Below are 20,644 nucleotides of genomic sequence, written 5' to 3'. Positions count from 1 at the left end.
CCTAAATTCATCCTTCTCCATCCACACCCGCCCCCCAAAATTTGACTCCATGGAAAGGTTCTAGGATTCCATGAAAATTCATCCCAATCCCCACTACATTTCCAATTTCCCTCTCCAGCCTCCCTGTCCCATACTAGGGCAAAAGAAACACCTTTACCTGCCCCCTGCAGGGACCATTCATTTTCAACCCATTTCCCTAAATACTCTAACACCTCTTGAAAGACCTGAAAATGATGGGGAAGGAGATACCCCAGGCATCCCACCAGGAAACCAGCTCCCCTGGCTAAATGAGAGATCAAAAAAGACTACTGCTTAATACACACAATCTTTCTGGATAGTTACCCTGAATTTCCCAGGGGACATCAGAGTCCCAGGTACTTTCTCAGAGACCTTGAACGGCAGGCTGAAGAACCAGCTCCTATGCTGGAGTCCTTGTAAGCATCACCATTTCCCCAACAGAGGCCTTCCCCCACTCTCAAGTTAGTGACCGTGGTCAGGCTGCTGCATCGTCCCAGGCACTGGCACTGGACTGCCAACCTCACTAGTATTGCCCTGTCCACTTCATTGGTCTGTGCAGCAGCTCTCTGCTCAGTGTCACTGGTAAGAAATACCACTTACCCTCCCTCCAGGCCACCCCCAGAATACAGAGCAGTCAGCTAGCTCCTCCACCTGCTCCCATAACCACCAAATGCACTCTTCCTGCTCTCTTCATAGTCGCGTCCCATGCTTATGTCGAAAAGCCTCTCCCCAAAGCTTCCATAAAAGTGATGAACATTTCCCGGCTACACGAGTGACTCATTCAAGTCAACATCATTTGACTTCTTAAAGTGTTGGAAGGACACGAGCAGGGCTCCTCACCAACTCAAAACTCTATGCCAGATGGGTGTTATCTTCTGGGCTTGGGGGGGCCCCAAGAGCCAAAAGCACGACACTCTCTCTCACACAAAAAAATCACACTGCAGGATAAATGTTGGGGATGGTCATCCAGGAGTCTGAGAAATCCTGAACCCAGATACCAAAAGGCTGGGACAGATCCGTCACCTCCCATGTGATCATCAGGCTACGGGCCAGAGATGTAATATACCACAGGCAAATTGGGAAAAAAAATGATTTTAAAGTAAGTGGGAAAAAATCTCTAAGAAAAGGAAACATCTGAAAAAAGTAAAGTTTAATTTTAAAAAATCATATACACAAAACAACTTCTGACTCATTTTAAACTCTCCCACAGGCAAGTCAGTTTTCCACTGAGTCCAGACCACCTACAGATGCACCCACATCTTTGGGTGGACAGACAGCCAGCTCCTCCTGAGCAGGTGAACAACAGCAACTGCTGCTCCGGTTCAAACACATGTCCACGACCTGAGTGAGCACGCAGCAAGGTTGGCTTCCAGGTGGTTCAGAAGGCCAGTTTCTTCATCAGCAGATACACTCTGGAATCCACTTCAAATCCATGCAGGTTGTTGGCATCACCCTGCAGCCTCATGAGCAGGCCCCCATAGGACACATAGGCAGAGCTGAAATGGAAGGACTAGTCCCATGAGTCTAAGCTTTGGAGCAGCTGCTACTCAGCAGCTCTCTAGCCCAGCCTAAGAAAACAAGGCACCTTCCTAATGCTTTGTCATTAGGAGCCAAAACTCAAAGAAAGATGAATGCACAGACACGGGCAAGGCATGTTCTTTATATTAGCAAAGGTGGGAAATACTACATGCCCAGAATAAAGGAAATGGTCAATCAATTAAGATATACCCATTTACTAGAATGTTATACAGCTATGAAAATGCTTAGCAAAGCTTTCAGCTGACATGAGGAAACATGTTTTATATAACATTATTAAGCAAAAAGAGAAGAAAACATTGTAATAAACAACATGATCTCAAAGTCAAAAGCACACAGGACAAAAAACCTAAATTATTCAAAAATGTTTATGTAAAAGGTTCCCTCTGGGTATGGAATTATAGGTGACTTTTTTCCCTTCTTGACATTACTTCTCTGCTTTTCATATTTCCTACAAAGGGCACATATTGTTTTAATAAGATTTTAAAGAAAAGAAAAAATAGCTGGGCAGGGAAACCAAAGAACTAGGGGTTGGGTTGCAGAGCAGGAACATACACGCACACGCCTAGCGGTTTAATTATTTAATGCTGCATTTGTTTCCTGGGGAAGCAACCTTCCTTCGCATCGCACACGGTAAGACTGTCCGTTTCTCATCTGGGCCACCAGAGCCGAGGTCCCGGCAAAGGGCAGAGAGAGCAGCCTACATTTCGGACTGAAAATTGTTCCCACAGGTTTCTTTCTGGGTCCCACTTAGGTCAGAGGTGCTTGAGGAGAGGGACCCAACACAGGAAGCAGAAGCATGGCCCAAATTCTCAGAACAGGGTGGGATGAAAGGGTTCTCACAAAACCAAGGAACTTACAGACGTGTTGCTGCTTCAGTAGAAGTCTCGTCTCCCTCAATCCTGTACACTTTCCCATACATTACATACTCAAATTGGTCAGCCCTGTAGAACAATAGTGGCAGTTATTCTTAAAAATAGTTAACTATAAGAGGTTCTTTAAAAGTGGTAACTGCTAAATAAGTGCCAGCATTATAATAGGCCTTTTTTTCCAAATTTTAATTGATTGGTTTGCGGGGGGCGGGTGGTGGAGAGAAACATCAATATGTTGTGCCACTTATTAATCATTCGTTGGTCGGTTCTTGTGTGTGCCCTGACCAGGGATGGAACCCACGATTCTGGAGTATCATTATGCTGCTCTAACCACCTGTGCTACCCGGCCAGGGCACAATGGGCACTTTCCAAACACAACGTCTTTTAGTCCTCACAGCAAACCTGTGAGCCAGGTACGAACATTGGTCTTTTACTGCTGAGGAAACTGAAGCTGAAAGAGGTTAAGGTTATTCAACAGATGAGTGGTAGACTGAGATCTGAATTCAGTGGGGCTCCAAACTCCCCAACAGCACCCAAGGCCTACACAGTCTAGGTCACTCAGTGGTCATTTCCTCAGCTATCATGTTTGATAGCGTGCCACCGCTGCTCTGGATTAACACCTGATGGTTTAAATTCTTACTGCAGCAATTTCCTTCAAATTCTTCAGATTATAAACATTTATTCCATGAATTAAATAAGGGTTTTTCTATACCGCTTATCTACATAGTCTTCAGGCATAGTTCAAAGTATTCCCTTCTCCACTCCCTCACCTGGAAGGTCTGTCATCTGTGGGGTTGTATTCACCATCATCCAGGGTACCATCTTCATACAAGGTACTAGCTATGACCAACCGGAACTTGTCACCTGAAAGTAATGGCAATATCCGAGGGTGAAGAACAGCTGAAATGGCAAAAAGTCTCCTGCTATTGACTGTGTTCAATACTTACCCAAGTCTACAGGGTAAATCTGAATGTTTACATCTAAGATAAGGTCCATCTTGAAAGATTCACTCTCACAATGCAGTCGAGACACTGGGGAGAAGTAGAGAAAGAGTGGCAAGGTTAACTGCCTGACCCAGACCTACCCTTGCAGACCCCACTTTGGGGACCGTATGCAACAGAAGAGTCAATGCAACCCAATCTGTATCCACTGGCCTCTCATCTGTCCTCACGGAAGCGCAGGCTCAATCAGAACCAGATGTGCAAGAATGAAAGGGGAGAAAAACGATGTTTAGTGGACATAATCCCCACAAAAAAATCCAAAGTCCTCTGGCAACAAATAATATCCAGATTCTAGGCCTGCCTAGGTGATTAAGAAACAACCTGACTTTGGGCAAGTTATTCATTCATCCAAAGGTTTTGTCTTTCTGTGCCAGGTGCTGGGCTGAGGGGATTATCAGGACATGTAAGAAGTGGCGTTTGTCTTGAAGAACATCTCAGTCTCCAGATAGAGTGAGAAACCAGAGAGGAACAATTATTGATCAATGACAATAAAGAGCAACTCTTTATTATTCCAAGTAGTCAGCTCTCACTCAGAGAGTGCTTCGCAAAGAGCTAAAGATTCTAAGGACAACACAAGCATATAGGTGGAAAGAGACTTTACTTTGGGCAATGGGCACACGATGCAATGTGCAGATGATGTTTTGTTGAGTTGTACACTTGAAACCTGTATGGTTTTGTTAATCAATGTTACCCCAATAAACTCAAAAAAAAAAAATAAAAACAAACAAAAGAATATAGGTTCCGGTGTCAGATTACTGGCTCTGAAGCCTTGGGTGGGTTACTTAACCACTCCGAGAAAAATGGGGAAGACACCACCTACCTTATGGAGACTCTCTGAAGAAATAAGACAAAGCGTGTAACGTGCATAGTGCAGCGCCTAGCACACAGCGGGCAGCGACCAGAAAGATGCCCAGGAGTTTACTAGCACCTCGATAAAAGGCCACCCAGGTACCGGGGGCACAGCATGTGTGAACCCAAGGAGAGCTCGGAGTCTCTGTTCTCTCACCTATAAAAAGTTTCCTGAGGGAGGGGTTCCTACATCAGGACCAGCTGGTAGGAAGGAGCAAGCAACATGAATTGGGTGGACCAGGAGCCCAGGGATATGTCCCCAAGGGCCAGATTAGCCCCTTACCCCAAACCGCCTTACTTACCTCGGTCAAACTTCTTGCCCTCCGGGTCAATGTCTTTCACATCAAAAATATCTTCAAACAGAATGCCCGCCATGGTGAAAGGGCCACAAGAGTAGCACAGGGGGCTGAGCGCGCAACCACGACTAGGGGTACGCGCAACCCCCCGCGTGGAGAAAAAGGGGAGAGAGGAAAAAAATAGCGCCTGAGAAACTGCAGCAAGGCAACGGAAGGACGCATGCGCACGGATAGGCAGCCAGGCGGCCACTTCCGTCGCCTGGCTGTCGGGGCTCCTTAACTTCCGCTTCGTAGGACTGTTTCCGAAAGACTTCAGAAATTTGAGGGCGCGTCCAGATTCAAATAACTCCGCCCCAGGGCGGGATCATGATAGATGGGTCCCACCTCCCTTCGAGGTTGAGCGATTTCTCACTCTCTGCTAAGGCTCTTCTGCGCCCTCTTCAGGGCTCCTGTCGGAAAAACTGGAATGCATGGGGGCCTACCTCAGCCAGGGACCTTGATCCCCGGCCCAGAGAAGCCCGGCCCTAGCCCTACCTTGACGATCCGCTCACCCGACCAGGGCACAGTCCGCGCCGAGAAAGGGCGGAGCAGAACACCGCCCACAGAGCGCTAGTTCCACAGGGCGCAGAAACCAGCCCCTCCAGCTGGCACCAAGGCCCCTAAGGCCGGCCCCGGCCAGCTCGGCCCTGCTGGATGTCACCCGAGCTGGGTCCTTTCAGTTTGGGAATTTGCCATGATGTCACTATGGGGAAGAGGAAAGCCTGCACTGTCCCCTCCCTGGTACTGTACCGTCCCCACCATTGTCCTCTTCCCCTGAGCCCTGCTCTCTTCCCCCACAGCGCCCCACAGCCTGGCATTGACCCCATCACACTGCACGCCTGAGCACTGACCTTTCCTCCTCCACAGTCCTCTTCCTCTGGACACTGATCTCGTATGTGCCCCTTCGTCCTGGCCCTACCCTCTCCTACGGATACTCTTCCCTTACGTTGCCACTTCCTCTTGAGTGCTGGCTCTTCACACTGACCCCTTCGTGGGCACTGTCCCCTCCTCCGGGGTACCACCTCTGCCTCCCACATGTCCCTTCATCCTGGTACTGCCTCCTCTGACACATTACCTATTTCCTGGGCACTGACCTCTCCCATGACACTATCTCTGACCCACAAACAGCCCATCCACCCTGTGTTCACTCCACCCTCTGCTCTCTCCTTCTCCGGACCTTGATAGAGAACCAAGAGCCCCATCAGGCCATTCCCTCTTAGTGGCGAGACGTCAGAAGCTACTCGGGTTTCTTCTTGGGCCCTGCCAGGAAAAAGCGACCTCTGCACAGCGCTCCCCGCAACGCCCGCCTCCCAGGAGCGGCCCCTCCCGCACCTAGACCTCCGGTGCTTGGGGCCTCACTCTTTCCCTCACAGCCTCCACCCCGCCCCACTTCCCTCACACCCCGCAGTCCAAGTTGCTCCAGGTGCACTTCCCTGGGAGAGTCGCGGGGGACGGGGTGGGGGAGGAGGAAGGGAGGGGATGAGAAAGACCAAGGATAAGAGCTCCGAACATCGCCCCCCACCCCGGACCTAGTGACCCCCTCCGAGTCCCCACAGCTTTGCTTCTCACTCTCGACGGAGCAACGGCGCATCTGAGCCTCTGGACCCTGTGGAGAAGCAAGAGAGGGCACTACTCCAGAGAGAGAAATTAGGGCCTGATGAGCTTGACTTAGACGGCTCTGCCGCCCCCCGCCACAGTCCCTACTGAGCCCCGGTGTCTCCAGTCTCCCGCCCCGGAGCCGGGAGCTGCAGACCCGGCCCAGCTCCTCCACGTGCCAGAGGACCCGCCCCCACTCTGGCACCAGGCGCCCCTCTCCGCCTCCAGCCTCCGCGGAGAGGGGTCCCGGGCTAGCGCGTTCCAAGCGCCCCCTACCGCCTCTCCCAAGCCCGGGAGGCGTCCCCAAGACAGACCCCGACCGGGCTGGGCCGGCCCCTGTGGATGGGCCGGCGGGCGGAGCAGCACGAAGGGCACCGCCCTCCGCCCGCCCGCCGAGGAGGGGACGCGAGCGGGAGGCGCTGCACTCGGCCACCCGGGCTGCGGGGACGGGACGGGTGCCGGCGCGGGCTCTGCGGGCGGGTAGCCGAATCGAGGCCGGAGCCCGACCGCAGCGGGAGGCCGGACGGCTGTGCGCGGAGATGGCGGCCGCGGCGGCCGCGGCGGCGGAGGAAGGGATGGAGCCCCGGGCTCTGCAATACGAGCAGACTCTGGTAAGTGAAGCCGAGCCGAGCCCAGATGGGTGCGCTCGGGACTGCTGCTCCTGGTTACCTTTAGAAGCGCGAGGACAGGGGGGGCCTATCCTAATCTGCCCCAGCCTTGTAAGCTCGGGAAACTGAGGCTTGAGGGCCTGAGAGGCTGGAGGGCTAAGGGACAGGCTGCATGTAGGTTTGTGGGTGAGGCTGGGGACCTGCAGAGGACAAGATCAGGTGCTTGTCCCAGGTGTCCTTCCCTTTACCTCCTCCGCCACCACGTTTTCTTTGCTCCTCCCCCCGACCACCTGGGCCCAAGTCTCAGCACCCCACTACCCCTCCCCAGCACTGCTCACACTCGTTGAACTTTATCTCTGTACATTCCTATCTCCACCATCCAGGACATATCCTGTCTCTCCTCAGTAAGTGCATTTTCTGTGCTAGACACAGAAACACGAGTGTGCATAGAAAGACGGTCAGACCCAAACCAAGCCCCTACCCCTTCAGGCTGGCAACCCAGCATTGGCAGGAACCCCTCTGTCTAAATAGGTGTGGAGACTGGGACCTTTGTCCATGCCTACTCTGAGTATCCAGCCCCCACCCACCCCAGGGGTGTCCCTTGACCTCATTATAAGCTAGGGTCCTGGTTTCTGAGCTGACTCATGGCCCCTCCTTGTGTCACTGGGGTGCGGGACCCAAACTCTAGGGAACAGCTCCTTTTTAAACAGCTGGTCCTGAAATTTGCCCAGGAAGGAGACGGGGGGGGGGGGGGGGGGGGGGGAATCTCTCTGAGAGGAGTGAGCCCCCAGGCTGTAATTGAGGCTGGGAGGTGCCCAGTTAAGAGAGGGAGTGACTGGATGAAACTGGATGGCAGGGAGAGGTGGCAGGGGTGGAGTAGAGCAAGGGTGTTGGGGGAAGCCTTCATGTAAAGTGGGAGGTGTCAGTCCATCTGCATAAGCCAAGAATGGGGCATTGGTCGAGGAAGCCAGGTACCTGGCCCTGAAATGTTGCACCAGTCCCATCCCTCTCTCCTTCGCCTGGTCCTTATCTCTAGTATGAGTTCTCAGGGTCAAGCTCTCCCGGGCACTTTCTGTTCCAGTCTCCCCCTTCTCCTCCTGATTCCTTTGTCTTCCCTCACAGGCCCACCTCCCACTCTGACACTGTGTCTTGCCTCTTTATACTCTTTCTCTCCCTTCCTCCTCCCTTTTTCTCCCTTCTCTTCTCTGCTCCTTCTTCAAGCCTCTCTTTTCCCCCTCTTTCTCCCCTCTTTGGTTCCCTCTCCTCCCTTTCCACGCTCTCTATCTCACTCTCTCTCTGTCTCTATCTCTCCCTTCCTCCTCCCGCTGCCCCAGCCCCAACAGGAGCCCTTTGTGTCTCAAAGCTCTGCGGGTGGCAGCCGGAATATACTGCTCCCCACCCCCCAACACACGCCCAGCTTGGCAGGTCTAGCCATGGCTCGGAAACTCTCCCGTCCCATCACCCCAGCATCCCCAGTCACAGCCCAGCCATCAGTTTCTGCTGTCCCTCAAACCACCACCGCTGGACGCAGGACAGCTCCAGAGTGGGCTGAGGCCACCAAGCACTCCCCACCCACCCAGAGAGACTTTCCACTCCCAGCTGGACTGGCAGGCTGGTGTTTTTGTGTGTGTTGCGGGCGGGGGGGGGGGGGGGGGGGGCAGGTGGAGAATAGGAACAAGGGGATTAGGGTGGGTGGAAGAGGTACAGCTGAGTCGGTCACAGGCCAGAGGCCCAGCAGAAATGTGATAAGGATTGAGGCCCCGCCTGCTCCTAGGCCCAACTCAGCTGCCCCCAGCTCCTTGAGGGCCTTATTGTTACCCAGATGCCCTTGACCATCCCTTAGTCTCTGACCTTCCCTCTTCCCACTTTCAGACTGCCTTAGGTTTTTCCATCTCTCCTCCTCTGGGACATTCTCTCCCACTCCTCCTCACTGGCCCTCCCTCCCTCAGGCCTGTGAGAAGAGGACTGATTATTCTGCCACCCCCAGAGCTGTGTCCCTGTACCTTGGCTGTCCCCATCACTCTAGCAAGACAGTCCCCACAGTCTGCAATGTGCATTGTTCCCACACCCCAAGCCAAAGTGGGACCTGTGGGTTCAAGAGGGCGTATATAATATGGGGGCTGGGAGAGGGGAGCTGAGACCCCAGGAGCCCTCCCTGAATCCCCTCTCAGCTCACACGTAGGGCTGCTAACCCGTCTTCCCCATTGCTCAGATGTATGGCCGGTATACTCAGGACCTGGGGGCCTTTGCCAAAGAGGAGGCTGCTCGGATCCGCCTGGGAGGCCCTGAGTCCTGGAAGGGTCCGCCTTCCCCTTCGGCTCTCCCAGAGCTCCTGGAATATGGACAGAGCCGTTGTGCCAGATGCCGCAGTGAGACTTGGGTTGGGGCAGGGGATCTGGCTGTGCTGTGCTGGGGGCGCAGAGGCCGTTCATTACAGCTTCCCGCTGGGGGTTGGGGGAGGCAGGGGTAGGAGCACTTTGGTGTCAACCTCCTCCTTCTTCCCTTCCCTGCTCCCAGTCTGTTCAGTACGTTGTCATAAGTTCCTAGTGTCCAGGGTCGGTGAGGACTGGATCTTCCTGGTCCTGCTGGGCCTTGTCATGGCGCTGGTCAGCTGGGCCATGGACTATGCCATCGCTGCCTGTCTGCAGGGTAAGGGCAAGGGCTGGCAGGGGAGGGCGGGGAAGCACTAATCTGCTTCCTCCATGCCACACTTGTCCAAGTATGTTGGCTACTTGGCCAGCCTGAGTGCCCATCTTTAGACATAATCGCTGCTACTCCCACAGGCCATGACTTCTTGCCTCCCCTCCAGCTGACCCTCTTACCTACCGTGATCTCCATCCCACCAATAGCCCTCCCTCTAGGACCCTTTGTACCCAGGCTCTGTGTGATATGCCTGGGACAATGTGTCCTATCAGTATGTCCCAGTGGCCAGGCAGGGACTGGGTGTGCACCTCGGGGTGCAGCAGCATGTCCTCTCCCCACAGCTCAGCAGTGGATGTCTCGGGGCTTGAACACTAGCCTCTTGCTTCAGTACCTGGCCTGGGTCACCTATCCTGTCGTCCTCATCACTTTCTCAGCTGGATTCACACAGATCCTGGCCCCTCAGGCTGTCGGTACTGTAGGAGAGACAGGGAGGGCAGAGGTGGAAGCTCCTGAAGTGGGCACATCAAATTACTCTCCTGGGACTGTACCCTCTCCAGGGTCCGGCATCCCCGAGATGAAGACCATCTTGCGGGGTGTGGTGCTAAAGGAATACCTCACCCTCAAGACCTTTGTAGCGAAGGTCATCGGGCTGACCTGTGCCTTGGGCAGTGGGATGCCCCTTGGCAAAGAGGTAACTGCAGGTTGGGGAATGCAGGGGCTCCACCCCAGGGGGGTAGGGGGAGGAGCCAGGCCAGGGGCAGGGTGTGCCCCTTCCCCACTCATTGCCTGTCCTGCCCCCAGGGCCCTTTTGTGCACATCGCAAGCATGTGTGCTGCGCTGCTCAGCAGGTTCCTCTCCCTCTTTGGGGGCATCTACGAGGTAAGGGCAACCCTGGAGCAGGGCAGAGGAGAGGGACGAGCTGCTGAGCTCGGCTGACTCTCCTTGTCACTGCTCTCGCCAGAATGAATCCCGGAACACAGAGATGCTGGCCGCTGCCTGTGCCGTGGGAGTGGGCTGCTGTTTTGCGGCACCTATCGGAGGTAGGTGGCCAGTCCAGCCCCCAGGGTGCCCTTGGCCTCACCTCCTTTGTTCTTCTCATCTGGCTCTGAGCACTGAGGCCAGGCCCAGACCTCATTCGGTGCTCTCCCTGCCCCCCACTCCTCCACAGGCGTTTTGTTCAGCATTGAGGTCACCTCCACCTTCTTCGCAGTGCGGAACTACTGGCGGGGCTTCTTTGCTGCCACCTTCAGTGCCTTCATCTTCCGGGTCTTGGCGGTCTGGAACCGCGACGAAGGTAGAGGAGCCTTGGGGATGCAGGGAGCCCCTGAGATGGCTCAGACGGGGCCCTCAATGCCACACCTGCCTCCCTCTGCCACCCTGCCTTCCCCTCAGAGACCATCACAGCTCTCTTCAAAACCCGGTTCCGGCTTGACTTTCCCTTCGACCTCCAGGAGCTGCCGGCCTTTGCTGTCATCGGGTGAGGAGCTGAGGGAGCTGGGGCCTGCAGGAGGGGAGGAGGTCAAAGAGGGAAGACCCTGGTTTCCAATGACGCTTCTTCCCTCTCCAGTATTGCCAGTGGCTTTGGGGGAGCGCTCTTTGTCTACCTGAACCGGAAGATTGTCCAGGTGATGCGGAAGCAGAAAACCATCAACCGCTTCCTCATGAGGAAGTGAGTTGGCTTTGGGCTCCTCTGTAGACTGCTTCTGGTTGTGTAAGGGTCACAGTGGGGCAGGCGGGGCAGGTAACAGAGACACTGGCATATAGTGACCTAGTCAAAAACAGACACTCCACTGAGAAAACCAGCCAGTGGTGTTTTCTAGGTGGACTGAACACTTTGGCACCTATGTGACTTACCTGAAAATTGGCACTTTTGAATTTTATCGCTGGAGCACAGCTCTCTCCATCGTGTCCTGAAGACTGGGAGTGGGGAGGCCTGAGATGTGACTTTTGTTGGGACTAACATCCTCCAGGGAAAGGGTGGCGAGCTGAACCTGCTCCCTATGGCACCTACAGCCAGCTTCATAAGTGACCCCAGCTTCCTTCCCTAACACTGACCTTCAGTCTAAGTCACCACTGAGAAAGAGGCAGAAACCTCTCCATTCGCATACAGTGCGCCCTTCAGCTGGGGCTTCTGAGGGCAGGGGGAGGAGACACAGCTCAGAGGTGTCTCAAAGAGGGCGGGGGCTGGGGGAAGGCGGGTGGACTTTCTGCCACTGCTACCCACTTAAGGGAGTCCAGAGCCAAGAGAAAGTTGTTTGGGCCCGTAATAACCCCGATGGCCATCACCCTTGGGGCCCTCATCTCATGAACAGAGAAGGGGACTTTCCGTCAGAACTGTGCGCTTGTATATAAGAGCCAAGGCTCTGCTGTGACCTCAGCCCTAAGGTGTGTGAGGGCACCCAGCCTCTCAGCAGTCGGTGGTAAGTGCACCACCCACGCCTGATGCTGTGAAACCTACATCTCTAGACGCCTGCTCTTCCCGGCTCTGGTGACCCTGCTCATCTCCACTCTGACCTTCCCCCCTGGCTTGGGACAGTTCATGGCCGGACAGGTAACCCCAGGCAGAACAGGAATGTATGCTTTTCCTTTGGCATGCCTCCCTTCTAAAGCCAACAGCCCCTGCTCTCCTATGGGTCCCTTCCCTTTATCCTGTCTGTTCCCCAGCCTGAGGCTCCTTTTTCACCTATAGCTCTCACAGAAAGAGACGCTGGTCACTCTGTTTGACAACCGGACGTGGGTCCGCCAGGGCCTGGTGGAGGAGTTAGAGCCGCCGGGAACCTCACAGGCCTGGAGCCCACCACGTGCCAATGTCTTCCTCACCCTCGTCATCTTCATTCTCATGAAGGTGGGCTCCTTACAGGTGTATAGCTGTTGCTTCCATAGGCTTGTGTAGTGCCAGGTCCCGGTCCCAGCACTTTCCATGCATTAACTCGTTCAGGCCTTACAACAGTGCTGTGGAGAGGTCCTATTAGCACCCCGTGTTAAAGATGAGAAGTTGAGACCTAAAGGGGTTGTAATTGGCCCGACGTCACATAGCTAGTGGCAAAGTGAGAATTTGAACCCAAGCCGTCTTGTTCTGGAGTCCTTCATCCCTTCACCTCTGGGCAATTCTGGGATAACTGGGAGGTTTATTACCAGTCAGCAGTGAAGGCAGCCCCAGCTCCACTGCTGGGGCTGCCTGAAGTCAGGTGGCACCTCTGCCTGTCTGAACGGCCTCCTGCCTGCAGTTCTGGATGTCTGCACTGGCCACAACCATCCCAGTGCCCTGTGGGGCCTTCATGCCTGTCTTTGTCATTGGTGAGTCCTCAGTTGCCTGTACTCTTGGCCTGCACCCTTCCCACCCTCTGGCTCTCCCCTGGCTGTCCCTTCTCTGCCTGGGAGTGGGTTTCGGTCCAGCCCCAATGCCCACCCCCACAGGACTGACCCCTACACTGAATGACCCACTGGCCCCTCCCCCACCCTCTGACCCTCTCTCTTCCTAGTGCCCCCACCCTCCCCCTCCACTGCCTGTTTCTCTTCCCACCCCCCTCCCTGAAGGAGCAGCATTTGGGCGTCTAGTGGGCGAAAGCATGGCTGCCTGGTTCCCAGATGGGATTCACACAGACAGCAGCACCTACAGGATTGTGCCTGGGGGCTATGCAGTGGTGGGTGAGTGCTCCAGGGCCCCATCTGTCCTGGAAGACCCTGGTTGGGCCACAGGGTCTGAGGCTCTGGTGCCCCCTGCTGACAGAAACCAGACTTCCTTCAGATGCAGAACCTCAGGCCCAGGACGGTACTGGGCAGCCCTGAGGGCACCCACAGACTGTCCTCAGGTGGGGAGGGTCATCTGGTCCCTGGGCACCCTGAGGAGACTAAAGGTGGCTGTCCCCAGGGGCGGCTGCGCTGGCAGGAGCAGTGACACACACAGTGTCCACGGCCGTGATCGTGTTTGAGCTCACAGGCCAGATCGCCCACATCCTGCCCGTCATGATCGCCGTCATCCTGGCCAACGCTGTCGCCCAGAGCCTACAGCCCTCTCTCTATGACAGCATCATCCGAATCAAGAAACTGCCCTACCTGCCCGAACTGGGTTGGGGCCGCCACCAGTACGGAGGGCTGGGCGACAAACGGGTTGTGGGTGAGGGGCAGAAGGTGTCCTCGGGCCCCCTCACACCCACCTCCAGCAAGGTCCTCAGTCAGTGAAACTGGGAGACCAGCCACCTTGCTCCCTCCTGGCCTGAGCTCCCCTTGGCCATACCCTGGGGGGAGCCCTGGCAAGCCCTGCTGGATCTGAACAAGGGCCAAGGAGTATCCCTGTACAGGGAGTCCTTGTCCTCATGGGTTCTGGGGCCTTCCTTATGGCTCTGGGATGGTAGTGCTCCATGCTGACCACAAACCAAGTGTCTCTCACTGCCCCCAGGCAGTACCGGGTCAGAGTAGAGGACATCATGGTGCGAGACGTTCCCCATGTGGCCCTCAACTGCACCTTCCGGGACCTGCAGCTGGCACTGTACAGAACCAAGGGCCGCATGTTGGCCCTAGTAGAGTCCTCTGGTGAGACCAGCAGGGCCCCAGATGCTATGAACATCTCCCAGGGTCTCTGCTCTGCAAGGGGGAGGGACAGGAGCGCAGGACCAGTCTCCTTGGTCCCAAAGGGAATAGCCAGCCTTTGCCAGTCAGGGCTTTCCCTCTGTGTCCTTTTGCCTGTGTCCAAAACCCCATCTCGAGTGTAGGAGAAGGCTGGGGGCTGGGGAAAGGGCCTCACCATTGGCTCCTGAGTCCTCCCGCCTACCTTCCCCAGAATCAATGATCCTCCTGGGCTCCATTGAGCGCTCACAGGTGGTGGCATTGCTGGGGACCCAGCTGAGCCCAGCCCGCCGGAGGCAGCACATGCAGGAGCGTCGAGCTGCGCAGACCCCTCCACTGCCTGATCAGGAGAGTCTCCCCAGCCCTGAGACCTCTGTCCGCTTCCAGGTGAGGGGAAAGCCCTACACAGTCACACAAACTTCCTCCTAAATATTGTTGTGCAGACTGATCAGGAGGGTGACCTATAGGCATCCTGGGGCCACAGACTCACCAGCCCCTTCTGCCTATGCAGGTGAACACAGAGGACTCGGGCTTCCCTGCTGCCCGAGGGGAGACTCACAAGCCCCTGAAGCCTGCTCTCAAGAGGGGGCCCAGCAACTCCATGAGCCTCGGGGAGAGTTCCCCAGGTGAGCTCAGCACCCGCTAGCACCTTCCTCCACCCGCCTCCGACAGAGCCAGAGTCCAGCCTCTGAGACTGCACAAGGGCCCTTGCACCTCTTTTGGCTGGGGCACATCCCTGCTGAGAGGCTGCCTGAATGACCAGGGGTAGAACCAGATCACCTCCCCCCTTGCCCTCCTCCCCTCCCCCACAAAGATGACATTGCCCTAGGGCCTTGTGTTTGGGAACACAGGGAATGTGGAGCAGGCTGGCATCGCCCTCAGGAGCCTCTTCTGTGGCAGTCCACCCCCCGAGGCTGCTTCGGAGGTGAGTGGCTGGAGCCTGTCTGTCTGGCTCTTCCTTTCCAGTTCTCTCTACTGCTGAGATAACCTCTCCATTAGCTCTGTAGCACCTGCTTCCATTCTCCCTCTGCCCTCCTAGATGCCAGCTCTGTCTGTCCCCGCAGTGCAGCCTTCTCCTGGCCCCACCACACTTCTCACCTCCCACCTCCCTATAACACCCATTCCTCTTCTCTCCTGTTCGGCTGTAACAAAGTTGGAGAAGTCGGAATCATGCGACAAGCGCAAGCTGAAGCGGGTCCGAATCTCCGTGGCAGTAAGTGCCCACTTCTTTCTGCAGCTTACGAGCATTAGACAGGGCAGGCTGGGGTCTAGGTGGTAAACCTCCCCCAGTGGGGTAGACACATGCCCTTTCACCAGCCCCAAGTGCCAGCCTCCCTCCCTCTCTCCTAGAGTGACTCAGACCTGGAAAGCGAAATGACCCCTGAGGAGGTAAGGTGTGACTGGACTCTGGACTCTCTTTCTTCTGGGATGTGTTCAGTCATCATCTTGGCTTCTGTCCCCAAGGGAGGGGCCATGGGGTCGGAAAAAGGGCAGACCAGCTTTCAGGGAGGTGAGGGCGGTTATCTGCACCTTCTCCCTAACCCTCCTAGTCTCTTACCCTCAGATCCTGGAGTGGGAGGAGCAGCAACTAGATGAACCTGTCAACTTCAGTGATTGCAAAATTGACCCTGCCCCCTTCCAGCTGGTGGAGCGGACCTCTTTGCACAAGGTAGGGCCGGCAACCCAGCGCTGGCCTGGGCTCTCGGGAGCACTGGTGGGTATCTAGGTCCTCCCACAAGTTTGGACGCAAGCCAGTGGGGGGAAAAAAGGACAGCGAAGAGTGGGCTCTGTGCTGATAGGTTTTTCAAACACATTATTTGAAATGATGGGAGGCCAGGAGCCAGGTCCCCTCAGCCTCCTCCAGCCTGTGGTGGAGTCAGGCGTCAGTTTTCCTCTTCTCGGCCTTGCCCCCAGGGAGCTCTGGACCAAAGCTGCAACAAAGACAGGGCTCAAGCTGGGTGCAAGCCAGAAGGCCAGGCTAGGGTCGGAGCTGGGAGGGAGGCTGCCAGCTCTCGACAAGGCTGATACACCCACGCAGAAAAAAATGGGTGAGAAAGAGGCAGGATAAGAAAACCTAACAAACAAGCTAACAAACAGCCAAGCAGGGGTTGGGACACTGCAGAGAAGAGATAAACAAAGATGAGGAACGCCCAGCAGGGGTCTTGGAATGTCAGACCCCAGAAAGTCTCACTTAATGTAGGCCCAAGGAAAACTGGGAAGGACACGGGAAGGCAGCTCAGGGAAAGGGCAACACCAGCCTGCAGAACTGGGGAGAGCACTTGAGTGTGGTGGACAGACTGGCAGTGGGCAAGGCTGACATAAGAGGAGGGTGGGGCCTGCCTAGGAGAGGGCAGTGACGTCTCTGGGCACCTTCAGGCTTCTAAGTGGAGGCAGGGAATGCAGGCGCACCAGCAGACTGCTGGAGCAGAAACCAAGGGGTGTTTTAGCTAACTTGTCACATTGAATGTGCGAACCTCTGAGGCATAGGGACGGGGCCAGGAGGAGAGCACTCCCAGGGTCTGCGGCTGGGACAGCTAGCGTAGATGAAACTGCCAAAGAGCCAGCTTAGTGTGGACGAGCAGGAGCCTGGGCAGAAAGGATGGGAGACAAAAGAGAAATGTCTTTTAAAAAGCAAAAAATTAATAAAGGAACTTATAAACCTTTGGGTAAAGACCTCCGATCAAAGTAAGTGGGAAATTGCAGTGCAGTTGCAAGAAAAAAAAAGATAGGCCTGAGAATAATACACTGGGCTTTCATTGAAAGCCTTTCTTCCTGCCTTGGCTGGTGTAGTTTAGTGGATTGAGCATGGGCTGTGAACTAAAGGGTCACTGGTTCGATTCACAATCAGGGCACATCCCTGGGTTGCAGGCCAGATCCCCAATGGGAGACACATGAGGGGCAACCACACACTGATGTTTCTCTCCCTTCCCCATTCTCTAAAAATAAATAAACAAAATCTTAAAAAAAAAAAAAAAGAAAAGCTTTTCTTCCTAAGACCTCTAAAGCTTTTTCATCATCTTACTTAGCCCTCAAACATCACGTAAAGATGATGATGCGCTGACATTTTTTAAGTGCCTGCTATATGCCAGGCACCGGGCTAAGCTGTTCACATGTGTAATTTAATCCTCACAGCCACACTGTAAGAGAGATGGTGTGATATTCCAGTTTTTACAGATGAGGACATTGAGACTCAGGTTAAGCAAGTTGACCAAGGTCGTACCGCTAGGATGTAGCAGAGCCAGGCCTGGAAGCCAAGATTGACCTGAAGCGTGTGGATTTAGCCATTTTAATACACTGGGAGACTGAGGCAGTGAGCAGGTTACTTGCCCGAGTCAATACAGCAGAGTCAGGCCCAGAGCCCAGATTTCCTGGCCCCGGTGTTCTTTCAGAGGGCCACGCTGTCTCTCTCCCTGTCAGTTCACTGTTCCCAAGCCCAAGAAATGCAGGCCCTCCAGTGAGCTCCCTGGTGTCTAATTAAATTAAAATGAAAAAGAACAAAGCATGTGTTTGTTAGAAACTCAAAAATCAGAGGAAGAGAAGGAGCCTTTGAGGAACCGACTAACAAAAGTACAAAGGACTAGAAGTGATAAGAACACTAAAGATGAGAATTCAAAATGTCTTTGCAGGCCTGAGGAGTCAATAAGTAGTAGCCCAATTAAGTTCAGGAATGGAACAGAGGGTCAAGGGAATACACTGGAGACTATTAGGAACCTGTGCAACGGGAGATCACCGTATCAGCTAAGTACCTCACTCATTCAGAGGCCACCTACAGACTACAGGGCAGCAGTGGGTGGAGGCGGGGGAGGCTGGAGTACCAGCACCAGGTCAGATGAGCTGAAGCCAAATCTGCACTCTGCGGTGGGTCAGCTAGCTGTGTGACCTTGTCAAACTTCTTGGCCTCTAGGCGTTTCACTTCCCTTATCTGTAAAATGGGGATATAGTACTTGCATCATAGGGATTTCTGAGGATTAAAGGAGTTGATACGTGTGAACCACTTAGAACAGTACCTGGCACATAGTAAGGATTTGACACATTTTATAAATTATTACTACTACTACTTACCGGTATACTTAGAGGCGAACAACAGGAGACTTTAAAAGACGATGTAATGTGGAAGCATGTGAGAAATTGATGTTGTCAGATGAAGCTGAGTGATTATGTGATGCTGTAAACTGGGGTGCCTGGTGGAGTAGGAGGCTGGAAAGGGTCTTATGGACCATTCTGTGGAGTCTGGGCTCTAACTCAAGTTTGAGGAAGCTGATAGGCTGGCAGAGCCAAAGTGATTGGAAGGGAGGCAGGAAGCAGAACCCATTAGGATGTTACAGCCCCATCCTAGTGAAGATGGTGAGGGAGTCAGGGAGAATGGCCAGGGTGTGCAGAAAGCAGATCAGTAAGTTCGGTGACTGCCCAGGACAAGTGCTTTGCAGACCTAAAAGGCCTACAGCCTGCCTGAAGCTCACTCTGATTAGGCCTGTGGGGAATAGAAAATACAGGGGAATGATTTAATAGGATCCTTGAGAGAGGATGAGATGGATTATTAAACATAAGAAGACAAGGCCTAGGGATTATTAAAACAGGAAATCTTATAATAAAGACATGTCTCCCTATGAAATCAGAGGAGGAAATTAAAGCAACTTGTAGCGTGTGGGATTCAAGGGACTTGCTAAACCCACGACAGTTGTGACACAGGCAGTAGAGGGGCACAGGAGAGCTTAGGCTGAAAGTGGACTTCTAGCTCCTTTTGTAAATACTGTCACGCCTCAGCAGGAGAAAGTTAGGAAAGTTCTGTAAGTTCTTTCCTGAAGAATTCGGCAACTGTATAAGAAAACATTTTTAAAGTGTTGAAATAATCACAATGACTTTGGTAACTGGTACTCAAGAAGCTGGGATATTAATGCCCATTTTGATTCAAGCATTAAGCCAAGAGGCTTACAAGTAAACTGAAAACAATGTGATAAATGATAGGCCAGAAATTCCAGGAACTGCTGAGTCAGTAAAGTGTTTTTCAAGACATCTGGCTTGAGAAAATCCACTTAGAGCACAAGGGGAACTAGCTGACAATTTCTGAACCCTTGGTGATTACAGTTTAAAGCTTGGGGGAGGGCCCAAAGCAAGAAAAACATGGATGGGGGATGGGGGAGGCAGATACCTCCTGGACTGTAAGCTGCATCTCCCACGGGCCTGGGCTGCTTCGGGCCATGGAAAAGGCAAACTGTACGGGAGGTGGAGTGCCGGCCAAGACGGTGGGAGGGAGGTTGGAGCCAGGGTGAAGGGATACCTTGAATGGCCAGACAGCTGAGGGCAAAGGGGAAGCACATGTCCGCCACTAAGGTGAGTTGAGAAGGGCAGGGTTCCGGGCCTGTACCCTGAAGGGGGTTCATGGAACTCTCCTCCTCGATCTATCCATGACTAATCAGACACCTGCCCAGGACCACTCAGGCAGGCGGCCTCCTCCTAGAGTGTGATGAAAACTCGGGCCGCTTCTCACTGATGACCCTGAGCAATGTCACCTCACCACTGAGCCTCATGCTGCCCGTCCTGTAGAATAGGTGTCACACGTAGGACAGTGCTGAAATTAAACGCCAGTGTAAGACCTAGCCGCGGGCCTGGACGCTCATTAGGTGTCACATTTGAATGGTTTTCTCCTTCGTTCTCCTTTCTAACACGGGATGAAGAACCCTCCCTCTGTCCGTCTTCCCATCAACGTAAAGACTCCAACTATCAAGTTTCTGAGGATTGGTTGTACATTCTCATTATTCTTTTCCCTCTGGTTGTCCTTCCCCCTCCCCCCACCATCTGTGGCACCCCTCCTCTCCACCCCCAACCCAACAGCTCATCCTGTGCCCTTGTGCATCAAGGCCAACGTTTTTCTCCCCACCCCATAGACTCACACCATCTTCTCACTGCTGGGAGTGGACCACGCTTATGTCACCAGTATTGGCAGACTCATTGGAATCGTCACTCTGAAGGAGGTACGTTGATAGTGGCCATCAAAGCCACTCCCACTTCCGAAAAGGCTTGGGGGCTTCTGTCTAGCCCACCTGTGGGAAGTGCTAGGGCGGAGTCTGAACAGGGAGCTCCACCTGATCCTCTCACCTCTCCAGCTCCGGAAGGCTATTGAGGGCTCTGTCACAGCACAGGGCGTAAAAGTCCGGCCGCCCCTCGCCAGCTTCCGTGACAGTGCCACCAGCAGCAGTGACACAGAGACCACTGAAGTGCATGCACTCTGGGGGCCCCGCTCCCGCCACGGCCTACCCCGGGAGGGCAGCCCTTCTGACAGTGACGACAAGTGCCAGTGAATGCCTCGGTGGGCCACCTGGAGTGGCAATGGCCTTGGCTATCCACCCGGCTCCTACAGCTCTCTTGTGCCTCCTGCCTTGGGAAAGCAGGAGGCATTTACAGCCAAAGGCTGGAGCCCCAGCCCCCCTTCCAGGCTGGGGGCACCAGCTTCATCCCAGTTCCTCCTACCTGGAATGGGACCCAGCTCCCACCTGCGGCAAGTGTCCCTTCCAAGGGCAGGAAGGTCAGCACTGCCCTGGCGGGACAGGGGTGGGGTCGCTTGACCCCTGCTGCCCCTTTGAGGAGTAAAGGGGTAGAACTAAGATGGGTTTATACTGGAA

General features: G+C 54.3%; 2 protein-coding genes across 5 annotated transcripts; one reads left to right on the top strand and one right to left on the bottom strand.

The window, feature by feature from the left end:
- Nucleotides 1-1,147: 1,147 nt before the first annotated feature.
- POLR2H (RNA polymerase II, I and III subunit H) lies at nt 1,148-6,488 on the bottom strand. Of its 4 annotated transcripts, none has more exons than XM_045198810.3 (6): nt 5,463-6,488; nt 4,579-5,033; nt 3,374-3,457; nt 3,197-3,290; nt 2,415-2,498; nt 1,148-1,514 (listed from the first exon to the last, which is right to left on the bottom strand). In XM_045198810.3, exons 2-6 carry the CDS (start codon nt 4,649-4,651, stop codon nt 1,397-1,399), a joined length of 453 nt encoding a protein of 150 aa, XP_045054745.1. In that variant the 5' UTR covers nt 4,652-5,033; nt 5,463-6,488; the 3' UTR covers nt 1,148-1,396. The 4 variants fall into 4 exon arrangements, with proteins under 4 accessions (XP_045054745.1, XP_045054751.1, XP_045054756.1 ...); XM_045198816.3 differs by having other exon boundaries at nt 4,579-5,021; XM_045198821.3 differs by lacking the exon at nt 4,579-5,033.
- A 122-nt stretch (nt 6,489-6,610) lies between these two features.
- Nucleotides 6,611-20,525, top strand: CLCN2 (chloride voltage-gated channel 2). Its single transcript, XM_024564276.4, has 24 exons — nt 6,611-6,818; nt 9,028-9,184; nt 9,333-9,464; nt 9,800-9,928; nt 10,016-10,149; nt 10,260-10,337; nt 10,420-10,498; nt 10,627-10,752; nt 10,851-10,935; nt 11,026-11,127; nt 11,925-12,009; nt 12,148-12,303; nt 12,686-12,755; nt 12,996-13,106; nt 13,330-13,543; nt 13,858-13,991; nt 14,239-14,411; nt 14,536-14,650; nt 14,876-14,949; nt 15,178-15,237; nt 15,375-15,413; nt 15,589-15,693; nt 19,910-19,996; nt 20,129-20,525. The coding sequence occupies exons 1-24, from the start codon at nt 6,747-6,749 to the stop codon at nt 20,321-20,323; spliced, it is 2,712 nt and encodes a 903-aa protein (XP_024420044.2). The 5' UTR covers nt 6,611-6,746; the 3' UTR covers nt 20,324-20,525.
- The last annotated feature ends 119 nt before the right edge of the window (nt 20,526-20,644 follow it).

This window comes from Desmodus rotundus, chromosome 2, assembly GCF_022682495.2.
Source record: "Desmodus rotundus isolate HL8 chromosome 2, HLdesRot8A.1, whole genome shotgun sequence".
In the NCBI taxonomy this organism is placed as follows: domain Eukaryota; kingdom Metazoa; phylum Chordata; class Mammalia; order Chiroptera; family Phyllostomidae; genus Desmodus; species Desmodus rotundus.
This window is presented reverse-complemented; position numbering and strand designations above follow the sequence as displayed.